At 45.2% G+C, this 12,333-nt stretch overlaps 1 protein-coding gene and 1 non-coding gene across 2 annotated transcripts in view; both read left to right on the forward strand.

Moving 5' to 3' along the window:
• The first annotated feature begins 10,063 nt into the window (after positions 1-10,063).
• Positions 10,064-12,333, forward strand: part of Rpl3 (ribosomal protein L3) — a 5,646-nt gene continuing 3,376 nt past the window's right edge. The window contains exons 1-3 of the mRNA XM_050165620.1: positions 10,064-10,174; positions 10,823-11,015; positions 11,713-11,900. Coding sequence (XP_050021577.1) covers positions 10,172-10,174; positions 10,823-11,015; positions 11,713-11,900 — 384 coding nt within the window. The 5' untranslated portion in view covers positions 10,064-10,171. The remainder of the gene's footprint in view (positions 10,175-10,822; positions 11,016-11,712; positions 11,901-12,333) is intronic.
• On the forward strand, positions 10,574-10,635 carry LOC126515851 (small nucleolar RNA SNORD43). The gene has a single exon (XR_007595938.1). It is a non-coding gene; the product is annotated as a small nucleolar RNA SNORD43 (small nucleolar RNA).

Consider the following 12,333-nt stretch of genomic DNA (forward strand, 5'->3'; position numbering starts at 1 on the left):
CTTTGTGCATAGGCAGAATTTTTGTCTTTTTTCTTCCTTCCTTCCTTTATTTATTTATTTATTCATTTATTTAAGTTTTTCGAGACAGGGCTTCTCTGTAGCTTTGGAGCCTGTCCTGGCACTAGCTCTTGTAGACCAGGCTGGCCTCGAACTCATAGAGATCCGCCTGCCTCTGCCTCCCTAGTGCTGGGATTAAAGGTGTTTGCCACCACCACTCCAGCTCACTACACATTCTTTTTTTTTAATTATTTTATTGATATTTATTGAGCTCTGTGTTTTTCTCTGCTCCCCTCCCTGCCTCTCACCTCCCCGCTTTAATCCTCCCCCAAGGTCCCCATGCTCCCAATTTACTCAGGAGATCTTGTCTTTTTATACTTTCTACTTCCCATGTAGATTAGATCTATGTCTCTCTTAGTGTTCACATTGTTGTCTAAATTCTCTGGGATTGTGGTTTGTAGGCTGGCTTTCTTTGCTTTATGTTTAAAAACCACCTATGAGTGAGTACATGTGATAATTGTCTTTCTGTGTCTGGGTTACCTCACTCAAAATAATGTTTTCTAGCTTCATCCATTGTCCTGCAAAATTCAAGCTGTTGTTATTTTTTTCTGCTGTGTAGTACTCCATTGTGTAAATGTACCATATTTTCCTTATCCATTCTTTGGTCGAGGGGCATTTAGGTTGTTTCCAGGTTCTGGCTATGACAAACAATGCTGCTAAGAACATAGTCTAGCACATGTCCTTGTGGTACAATTGAGCATCCTTTGGATATATACCCAAAAGTGGTATTACTAGGTCTTGAGGAAAGTTGTTTCCTAATTTTCTGAGAAATCACCACACTGACATCCAAAGGGGTTGTACCAGCTTGCACTCTCACCAGCAATGCAGAAGTGTTCCCTTTTCCCCCACAACCTCTCCAGCTTAAGTTGTCATCAGTGTTTTTGAACTTGATCATTCTTACAGGTGTAAGATGGAATCTCAGGGTTGTTTTGATTTGCATTTCTCTGATGACTAAGGATGTTGAACATTTCCTTAAGTGTCTTTCAGCCATTTTAGATCCCTCTGTTGAGAGTTCTCTGTTTAGGTCTGTACTCCATTTTTTATTGGATTATGTGTTCTTTTGGTGTCCAATTTCTTGAGTTCTTTGTATATTTTGGAGATCAGACCTCTGTCTGATGTGGGGTTAGTGAAGATCTTTTCCCCTTCTGTCGTTTTGTCTTGTTGACCATGTCCTTTGCTTTACAGAAGCTTTTCAGTTTCAGGAGGTCCCATTTATTAATTGTTTCTCTCAGTGTCTGAGCTGTTGGGGTTCTATTTAGGAAGTGTTTCCCTGTGCCAATGCGTTCAAGTGTACTTCCCACTTTCTCTTCTATAAGGTTCAGTGTGGCTGGCTTTATGTTGAGGTCTTTGATCCATTTGGACTTGAGTTTTGTGCATGGTGATACATATGGGCCTATTTTCATTTTTCTACATGTTAAATATGCTTTCCTTTTTCCACTTGATATTTTTTGCTTCTTTATCAAATATCAGGTGTTCGAAGATGTGTAGATTGATATCTGGGTTTTCTATTTGGTTCCAATGGTCTTCCTGTCTGTTCTTATGCCAATTCTTTTTTTTTAATATTTATTTATTATGTATACAATGTTCTGTCTGTGCGTATGCCTGCAGGCCAGAAGAGGGCACCAAACCCCATTACAGATGGCTGTGAGCCACCATGTGGTTGCTGGGAATTGAACTCAGGACCTTTGGAAAAGCAGGCAATGCTCTTAACCTCTGAACCATCTCTCCGGGCCCCCCAATTCTTTTTTTTTTAAGATTTATTTATTTATTATGTACACAGTATTCCTCTGCATGTATGCCTACATGCCAGATCTCATTACAGATGGGTGTGAGCCACTATGTGGTTGCTGGGAACTGAACTCAGGACCTCTGGAAGTGCAACCAGTGCTCTTAGCCACTAAGCCATCTCTCCAGCTCCTTACTACGCATTCTTGAAGGTTGTTGAAACATTCTCCATCTTGACCTTGTCCCTAGTTCTATGCCACAATGTAAATAAACACCTTGCTGTCTTTTCCTGGTATCAGAATTTATCCAGTAACAATAAATTCATAAGGTGGAGCAGTTTCAACAGCACCTGTTTGCCAGATAATCCTGCCTACCTCGGTGATCGAGCTAAGGTAAACGCAGCTGCTCTTATTCTAATCTTACTTACTAAAATTAACTCTCTTGTCACACATCGCACAGTAACTCACTCAAGCCGGCTGCACGTAAGTGCTGTACACAAGGAGTTCGACAGGCTACTGCGACGTCGTCGTTGAAGGTGTTTCAGAAGAGGCCTGACAGAAATGCAAATAGAGTCAGCCTTAGTCAGATAAGGAACCAAACCAGCTTCAGGGAAGAGGATATTGCTGTAGAGATCACTGGAGATCAGCATTGAGAGTGAAGATGGAGCCAGCTACAGGGATGAAAGGACAAGCCTGGCCAGAACAGATCCAGGTCCAAACCGCCGGGGAGGCAGACAGGCTCAGGCGTAAGCCATGTCAACAGCAAGGGACTGGGCTGAGCTTAAAGTTCAGCAACAGCTGTTCCATTTATTTTTAATTAAAACTTTTTTTATTTTTTACGTGTATGGGTGTTTTGCCTGCATGTTTGTCTGTGTATTCCATATTGCAGTGACCATAGAGGCCAGATTTACTGAAACTCAAAATACAGGCCACTGTGAGCCACCATATGGGTGCTGGGAGTACACTAGAGCAGCCCAGCCAGTGCTCTTAACCACTGGGCTAGCTCTCAAGACCCTGTTTTTAACTTGTTACAATTATATTTATCATGTGTACAGAGATCAGTTGGCTGCTCAGAGTCCGTTCTTTTCTTCCACTAAGTGAGTTCTGAGGATTGAACTCTCAGGTCATCAGGCTTGGAGGGGTCTCATATCTATTTTTATTTGCCGGCCCTCATATTTATTTATTTATTGATTGATTGATTTTATTTAATTATTAGGGGTTTGGGTTTTGTTTTTATTTTCCTTTTTTGGGACTTTTTTTTGTTTGTTTTTGTTTTTCAAAACGGAGTTTCTCTGTTTAACAGCCGTAGCTGTCCTGGAACTAGCCCTGTAGACCAGGCTGACCTCAAACTCACAGAGATCCACCTGCCTCTGCCTCCCGACACCTGGGATTAAAGGTATGCACCACCACCATGCATCTATTTATTGGTTGAGACAAGGTTTCTCTGTGTAATAGCCCTGGCTGTCCTGGAACTAGCTCTATAGACCAGGCTGGTCTCAAACTCACAGAGATTCACCTTCTTCTGCCTCCCCAGTGTTGGATTAAAGGCATAGACCACTTTGTGAAGGATATAGCAGACTATAAGGAGCCATCTGGGGGTGCCTTCACACCCACCTACCACACTCCCACAGGCATTCCGTGTCAATCAGCTAGAGAGGATGTATTCACCATATGTACTTGGTCCTGGTGAAATAGATATGCGATTCTATGTATATGTCCTGGTCCTGCTTCCTGCCACGTGGCCCCTAAAGCTCTTGGACTCATGTTCTCTTTTTTGTATGCTAATGAGGGTACTGGAACCTCAGCCTTGGTTCTGCTCCGAGGCTCTGGACACCTTATACGGAAAGGATTTCTGTTAGGACATCCGGATAGCAGCACTACTCCCCATCAGAGTAGCATCATCTTGGCTATTAAGCCCTCTGGCAAAAGACTATAGTTTCAAAATGTCTTGTGTAACCCTCCTTATTGCTAAACCAGGTTGGCTGTCATCCTAGAATCTGGGAGGTAGAGACTGGAGAAGCAGCAGTTCAAGGCTGGCTTCAGCACATAAGTTCCAGTCAGCCTGGGCTACTTGAGACTGTCTCAAAAGAACGAATAGACCAGAGAGAGGGGCCCGGAGCAAACGCTGCTCTTGCAGTGGGCCAGAGTTCAGATCCCAGCAGTCACACTGGGTGACTCATAACCTGTAACTCCAGCTCCAGAGGGATCTGTCGCCTATAATCTCCGTGGGCATCTGCATTCTGGTGTACACACCCATTACACAGACCATATATATATATATATATATATATATATATATATGTATATATATATGCATGTATGTATTATACAGTATACACCATGCCCAGCTCACAGAAAAGCATTTACAGNTAAATAAATTTAAAAAGTTACAAAGAAAACACATCCTCCTTATGTTTGCCTTCAAAAGTTTCCCATCAAGTCAGGGAAATGATTCAGTAGGTACAGAGCTTGCATTGCTCAGGACCCGAGTTTCAATCCCAAACATTCATATTAAAAAGAATTATATATGGTAGAGACACACTTGTAATCCCAGAGCTAGGAGGTAGAGACAGACAAATCTTGAGAACTTACTGGCTAGCCATATTGCCTACCCCAAATGGCTTCTGTCTCCAGGTTCTTTGAGAGACTCCGTCAAAAATAAAGAGGAAGCAAGAGGAAGGCAGGTCTCTGAGTTCAAGGCCAGCCTGGTCTACTAAGTGAGTACCAGGATAGCCAGGACTACTTAACAGAGACCCTATCTAGAAAAAAACATAACAAATGAAGGCGGAAACAAATGGCGCTGTGGAGGTAGAGACAGGTGGAGCTGAGTGAGTTTCAGAATAGCCTAGCAGACACAAGGACTGCAGCTACCTGGTGAGCCCTCCGGTCAAAAGATAAAAAATTAAAAGAAGGGCTCAGCAGTTAAGAGAGATGACTTTCTGCTCTTGCAGAGGACCTTAGTTCAGTTCCCAGCACCTACACTGTGACTCACAACCACTGTAATTTAGTAATTCCAATTCCAGAAGATTCGATCCCCTTTTGATCTCCTTGCAAGCAACACACACCATACATACATACACACACACCATACATACATACACACTAATAATAACAATATATAGAGAGGAGAAGGAGTAAAATTAAAAAAAAAAAAAAACAACTAAGCCAGGCAGTGGTGGCATACACTTTTAATCCCAGGGAGGCAGAGGTAGGAGGATCTCTGTGAGTTCAAGGCCAGCCTGAGCTATAGAACTAGTTCCAGGACAGCCAGGGCTACACAGAGAAACCCCGTCTTGAAAAAAAAGGGGGCGGTGGTGGCTGGAGAGATGGCTTAGGAGTTAATAGCCCTGGCTACTCTTCCAGAGGTTCAATTCCCAGCTACCAGGATGTTCACAACCAACTGTTATGAGCTCTGGTGCCCTCTTCTGGCCCTAGGGCATACATGCAGGCAGAGCACTATAATAAATAAATCTAAATAACCAAACAAAATAAATACGGGACTAGAAAGATGGCTCAGTAGTTAAAAACACTGGCTCTTCTTCCAGAGGACCCAGGTTCAATTCCTAACACCCATATAGTGGCTCACAATAGTCTGTAATTCCAGATACCTTTTACAGGCCTTCATGGGCTCCAGGCACACACAAACATACATATAAAAGCAAAACACTTATATACTAAATACAATAATAAAAACAAATGTGAATTGGGCTAGAGATATAGCTCTTCTGGCTTCCATAGCAAGCACAAAATCCTGGGTTCAATCCCCAGCACTACCCCAAAAATAAGTGTGAAGGCACATATATGTAATCTAGCTCTCTTAGATAGAAGCAGAAGGATCAGGAATAGCCATCCTTAGCTATACAAGTAGTGATTCTGAGACCAGGCTGGGCTAAATGAGACTCTGCCTCAAAAATAAAGACACACACACCACACAAAGATACATAAACACATACATACACCACACATAAAGACATACACACAACAACAAGAACAACAAACCCGAAAGAAAACTCTCATAGGCTCAGGAACATCACAGAAGGGAGAGAAGGCAGACACAGCTCTAAGAGTTGAACACGGTGGTGGAGTAGCAGAATGCGGTCCTCCGGGAATGATGTGGCCACCACAGTCTTGAATTCTCTGTGATTACCTGCACAAGATCTGTCCTGTCACCATCCAATTACAAGAAGAGTAGAAGACTTCACAGATGCCCATCTCTCCAAGAAGATTTAAAGACTGCTAAATGGTTGCAAGGAGAGAGACACTTTCTTCAGTGGTGTAGCCACTGCTAAGAAACTCATGCTTCGCCCATATATAAATTACTACCCATGACCCCGGAAGTAATTCTGATAAAACCCACTGGGCCACCAACAATTAGAACAACAGGAAAGACATGAATGTGGAAAGAGAACTATTTGGAAAGAGAAAGGTGAGTGGCAAGAGTGGGAGGGGACGAAAGAGGGCAATAAGGCGTAAGCTTGATTGCAGCGTGTTATACACATGCGCAAAGGAGTCACAGTGAAAACCACTATTACATGTAACTAGCACATGCTAATGACAAGCTTTTCAAAAGTGACCTGAAAAGAGCATTCCTCATCTCAGGGCTATCAGCACCCCAGAGAGAGGGGAGTCATGTGACAGCTTTTGACCAGTTCCTATTTGAATCAGCTGAGAAGTTTAGATGAAGTTTTAGACTTTGGGTTTTTTGTTTTTCTCCTGCAAGTGGTGTCTGTTCAGATTTTTAAAAAAGTATCTGTGTGTGTCACAGCCCTTGTGGAGCTTAGAGGACTTCCTGTGGGCGTTGGTTCTGAGTCCCTAGGATAGAATTCGGGTCTTCCAAAGTGTCTGCAAGCCTCCTTCACAGGCTTGCAGAACCTGTCCAGATGATTTTAGCTGAATGTTTCTGCCACTGTATGTTCAAAAATGGTCATTTCTGGCTGATCCTTCAAAGAAAGCGAAGAGCATTTGCTTGGCTGACAGCCTGGGTTTTGCCAGACTGCTTGGACTTGGTATGGCTCTCAATATTGCCTCTTGGGGGCTGGAGAGATGGCTCAGAGGTTAAGAGCATTGCCTGCTCTTCCAAAGGTCCTGAGTTCAATTCCCAGCAACCACATGGTGGCTCACAACCATCAGTAATGGGGTCTGGTGCCCTCTTCTGGCCGACAGAATATTGAATGCATAATAAATAAATGTTTAAAAAAAATATTGCCTCTCTGTGGATCCGTTTACACATTTACAGAGGATGTAAAACATACCAACCTGGCCGGGCGGTGGTGGCGCACACGCCTTTAGTTCCAGCACTCGGAGGCAGAGGCAGGCGGATCTTTGAGAGTTTGAGGCCAGCCTGGTCTACAAGAGCTAGTTCCAGGACAGACTCCAAAGCTATAGAGAAACCCTATCTCACAAAACAAAACAAACCCTTAATTTTGACATAACCAAATATAATTAATTACTTTATTCTTTATGACTTGTGTTTCTAAGATTCTGGGGTCAAAAGTATCTGTTGGTGGTGGGGCTGGAGAAATGGGTCAGTGGTTAAGAACATTAGCTACTCTTGCAGAAGACAGGAGTTCAATTCCAACATCCACATGAAGGCTCACAACCAGCTATAATTCCAGTTCCAGGGTATCTGAAGACGTTGAATGCATGTGGTATACAGGCATACATGTAATCTAAAAACCTATACACATAAAACTAAAAATTTCTTTGAAAAAACTTTCTCAATGTGTGTTAGCATTGTTGTTCACTGTGTGCATCCACATGCCCGCACGCGCGCGCGCGCGCGCGTGTGTGTGCACACGCAAAAATTTAAGGCCAGACTGGTATACAAAATGAATTCCAGGACAGCCAGGGCTACACAGAGAAATCCTATCTTGAAAAACAAAGACAAAAGCAAACAAAAATTGACAATTGACAACTCTGATGTCTTCTATTCCTTTTTTCTTTCCCCTGCCACATTGTTTTCACTACTGTGAATTTGTAATATGTTTACTATTTTTGGTAAAGCAACTCTCCAGCTTGGCTCAGTGTTTTCAAAAACGTCTGAAGCTGGGACTGGATGTGGTGATATAAGCCTGGAATTCAGCACTTGGGAGACATTTTAGGGAGACCCAGAGTTTGAGGCACCCTTAGGCTGCACATTGGGTTCAAGGCCATAACACAAAACAAAAACAAATAGACAAGCCAGGCTGGGTGGTGGTGGTGCACGCCTTTAATCCCAGCACTCGGGAGGCAGGCAGAGGTCTGTGAGTTTGAGGCCAGCCTGGTCTACAAGAGCTAGTTCCAGGACAGGCTCCAAGCTACAGAGAAACCCAGTCTAGGAAACAAACAAACAAAACAGCAACAATAACAAAACCAAATAGCCAAGGGCTTAGGATGTAGCTTAATGGGAGAGGCTGTCTCTTGTTCAGGTTTCTTCTTGTGTTTAAGAGATTTTTGGCCAGGTGGCCAGGCATGCAACAGCAGGCCTTTAAGGTCTTTAATCCCAGGAGGCAGAGGAAGGTGGATCTCTGTGAGTTTGAGGCCAATCTGGTCAACAGAGTTCCAGGACAGTCTGGTTACACAGGGAAACCTTGTCTTGTTTGTTTTGAGACGGAGTCTCACTGGGTACACCAGGCTGGCCTTGCACTGTGAGTCCCCACACCAGGTCAGATTTTATTTTTGTGTCTCCATGTGTGCATGCTTGCACAGGTGCCTGAGAATGCTGGAAGATGTCTGATTCATGGTAGCTGGAGTCATCTGGAAAAGCAGTACACAGTCTTAATCAACAAGCCATTTGTCGAGCCTTTATTTTAGTTTCTGAAACAGGGTCTTTCGTATTCCAGGTTCACTTCAGACTCAATATGTAACCAAGAACAACCTATAAATCCTGATTCTCCGGCTCTTATCTGTCAAGTACTAGGATTACAGATATGAACACCATGCCTGTATTTACACTGTACTAGTTTCATGTATTCTAGGCAAAGTACCAACTGAAGCACAATTTCTAACCCAAAAGTTCTACCTTTTTAAGTGTTAATTTTTTATTTTATTATTTTGTGACAGAGTCTCACCACATAGCCTTGGCTGGCTTGCAGCTACCTATGTAGACCAGGTTGGCCTCAAACTCAGATATCTGCCTGCCTTTGCCTTCCAAGTGCTGGAATTGAAGGCATGTGCTAGATATCGGCTTAAAGAATATTCTGCACTTGGTATCCCTACTTTCAGAATGTCTTTCTTACTTTTCTTTAATAAAGCTATATCCACACTCCTAAAAATGAATATATNTTAAATCTGGAGAGATGGTTCAGTCGTTAAGGAAACTTGCTGCCGTCCCAGGGGCCCGGGGTTTGGTTTGTTTGTTTGTTTTCCCGAGACAGAGTTTCTCTGTGGCTTTGGAGCCTGTCCTGGAACTAGCTCTTGTAGTCAAGGCTGGCCTCGAACTCCCAGAGATCCATCTGCCTCCGCCTCCCGAGCAGGAGTTTGGTTTACAGCACTCCCAACTGTCTGTAGCTCCAGTTCCTGGGTCTGACATCCTCTTCTGACTTCTGCAGACGCCAGGCACACACATGGTACACATACATACACCTTGGCAAAATACTCATACACTCACATAACATGAATAAATCTAAAAATTAAGAACAAAATATGGGGCTGGACCGATGGCTCAGCAGTTAAGATTACTGACTGCTCTTCCGGACCAGGGGTTCAAGTCCAGCACCCACACGGCGGCTCACAAGTGTCTGTAACTCCAGTTCCAGCGGATTTAACACCCTCACAAGGACAGACAGGCGGACATGCAGGCAAAACACCAATACACGTTTAAAAATTAAAAAGAAAAGAAAAGAACAAAATGTGAACGGGACATGGCGTGTAGGTGCTGGAATGGCAGAGACCGATCTTGAAAGAAGTGTGCCCGAAATTATGGCGTATTAAAGGCAGGTCGTTGTTGCATTAAAATCACTGGCTAGTCAGAGAGCAAACGAGTTTCATCCAGTTCCATCTAACTAAAGCCTGCCTCAACGACGTCGCTTTCGACATTGTATAGAGTTATAAGGGACAGCACCTGGAGACTGAATTCTAGAGGTGAGAGCGTAGCACACCGACACAAACAATGCAGCCATTTTGCTTCATTACCATCAAGTTTGGCTGCTGCAGAACGCCGTAGATTCATTACATTAGAAACCGCAGCGTCTACGAGAATTTTTTGCAGCGTTTGAACCCAACCACTTGCCGTCCCGACGCTACTCGTCAACCCGGAGTGGGCGGGAGAGGGACGTTCGTTGCACGTACTTCGATCCGACGTCCTCTGCGGCAGCACGCTCGCACGCTGAGTGGGCGGAGCCATCAGGAGGCTTTATATAGTCTGCCCCACGGCCTGGCCGGCCTCTATCGGCGGCGGCGTGTGACGAGAAATGGTACGTGTGGCAATGGCGGGTGTCCCCTTGGTTCTCTGCTAGCGTGGTCAAGTGGGCGCCATCGTGGTCTCACCATGACTGGGAAGGTGCTTTCGGAGCACAGAGGACATGGCGGGGGCCGCGATGGCCCCTAGACCTCTATTGAGAATGCGTGCGGAGAGCCGGCCTGGGCTTGTGGGAAAGGCCTTGCCTTGAGCCCAAGCCTAAAGGTCCCTCGATTTAAAACGAGTTAATTTTGGTTCTTGACACCAGTTTTATCCCAGAAGTTCGTATTGATAGGTTGGTAGGAAATTCCGTGTGCTTTGGATTGCCTTGGCTAAAACGGGGGTTATTGTGCGAATTTACATTTGGGACCGGATTCCGCGAAAGGAAGAGGGTCTCCCGAGTTCCCAGAAGCTACAAATGATGAACCTTTTGACGGGCGGACAGAAACTCTGTGCTGATTGTCATGTTCTGATTTGGCGTTGGGAATTCGAGAGGCCTACCCGTAAATGCTGGCTTTCGAAGCGCCATGTGTCCATTTAGCAGGGCGTCGTTGAGAGCTCACGCATGTAAAGTGGTATGCTCCAGTGACTAATGGTTAAGTGATAGGGTTGACCAGAGCAGTTGAGAAGGCCCTGTAGTAACGGTGATTCTCTCTTCCCCCAGTCTCACAGGAAGTTCTCTGCTCCCAGGCATGGGTCCTTGGGCTTCTTGCCGCGGAAGCGCAGCAGCAGGCATCGTGGGAAAGTGAAGAGCTTCCCCAAGGATGACCCTTCCAAGCCTGTTCACCTCACAGCCTTTCTAGGCTACAAGGCTGGCATGACCCACATTGTCCGGGAGGTTGACAGACCAGGATCCAGTACGTAAAAAATTCCTTGTACAACTTGGCAGGGTATGTTCAGAAATGGTTGGTGCCTGCAATGAATCTGCAAAGCGCCACAGCAGGTGTTCCGCCTCTGAAGCTGAGGGGTGACCGTGCCCACTTACTGAGACTAAGAATGGCCATGCTAGGCAGATAGGGCCCGTTCAAAATCCTGTGGGGGCAAAGTCTAAAGTTGGTCATTCCTAACCATGTGCATGTCTGGACATCAAAGCCGAGTTAGTCCTAAAAGCAGCCGGTGCCTCACATATTTGGAGCTTTAAGAATTGTTCCTACGTCTGTCTAGACACTTGTTTGATGTCTGGACTGATAGAGATCTGAAACCAGGCCAGTGATAGCCTCATGGCCAAGCTTATTTCAAGTGTAGGGTGAAGCTAAGGTATTTTATCAAAGCAAGCTTCCTGAATGCTGGGGATTATAGGTGATGGTAGTTGCTGCCTGGTGTAATGCCTGTTCTATACTGCCAACGAGTACACAGAACAAGAAGTGTAGTTGAGGTATTGTGACACCTGGGACCTTAGGGTGCAGTGAAAGCTCCTTGGGGAGCCTGAAGATGTGGAGAGCAGTCTTGAAGGCCAGACCGAATAATTGATGCAGAGGCAGAGAGCCTTTCTGGCTGAGTGGGCATTAGAATGGCGGTAGTTATCTACACACTGATGCCTGTTTGCCTTCTCAGAGGTAAACAAGAAAGAAGTCGTGGAGGCTGTAACCATTGTGGAAACACCACCTATGGTAGTTGTGGGCATCGTGGGATATGTCGAAACCCCACGAGGTCTCCGCACCTTCAAGACAGTATTTGCTGAGCACATCAGTGATGAGTGTAAAAGGCGGTTCTACAAGAACTGGCAAAAATCTAAGAAGAAGGCCTTCACCAAATAGTGTAAGAAATGGCAGGATGACATGGGCAAGAACCAGCTGGAGAAGGACAACAGCATGAAGAAGTACTGCCAGGTCATCCGCATAATTGCCCACACTCAGATGCGTCTGCTTCCTCTGCACCAGAAGAAGGCACACTTGATGGAGATCCAGCTAAATGGGGGCACTGTGGCTGAGAAGCTGGACTGGGCCCGGGAGAGGCTGGAGCAGCAGGTTCCTGTGAACCAGGTGTTTGGGCAGGATGAGATGATTGATGTCATTGGAGTGACAAAAGGCAAAGGCTACAAAGGGGTGACCAGTCGTTGGCATACAAAGAAACTGCCCCGCAAGACCCATCGAGGGTTGCGCAAGGTTGCCTGTATTGGCGCTTGGCACCCTGCCCGAGTGGCCTTCTCTGTGGCTCGGGCTGGGCAGAAAGGCT

Source organism: Alexandromys fortis, unplaced genomic scaffold (genome assembly GCF_014885135.2).
Source record: "Alexandromys fortis isolate MF-2015 unplaced genomic scaffold, M_Fortis_MF-2015_v1.1 scaffold_157, whole genome shotgun sequence".
Lineage (NCBI taxonomy): Eukaryota > Metazoa > Chordata > Mammalia > Rodentia > Cricetidae > Alexandromys > Alexandromys fortis.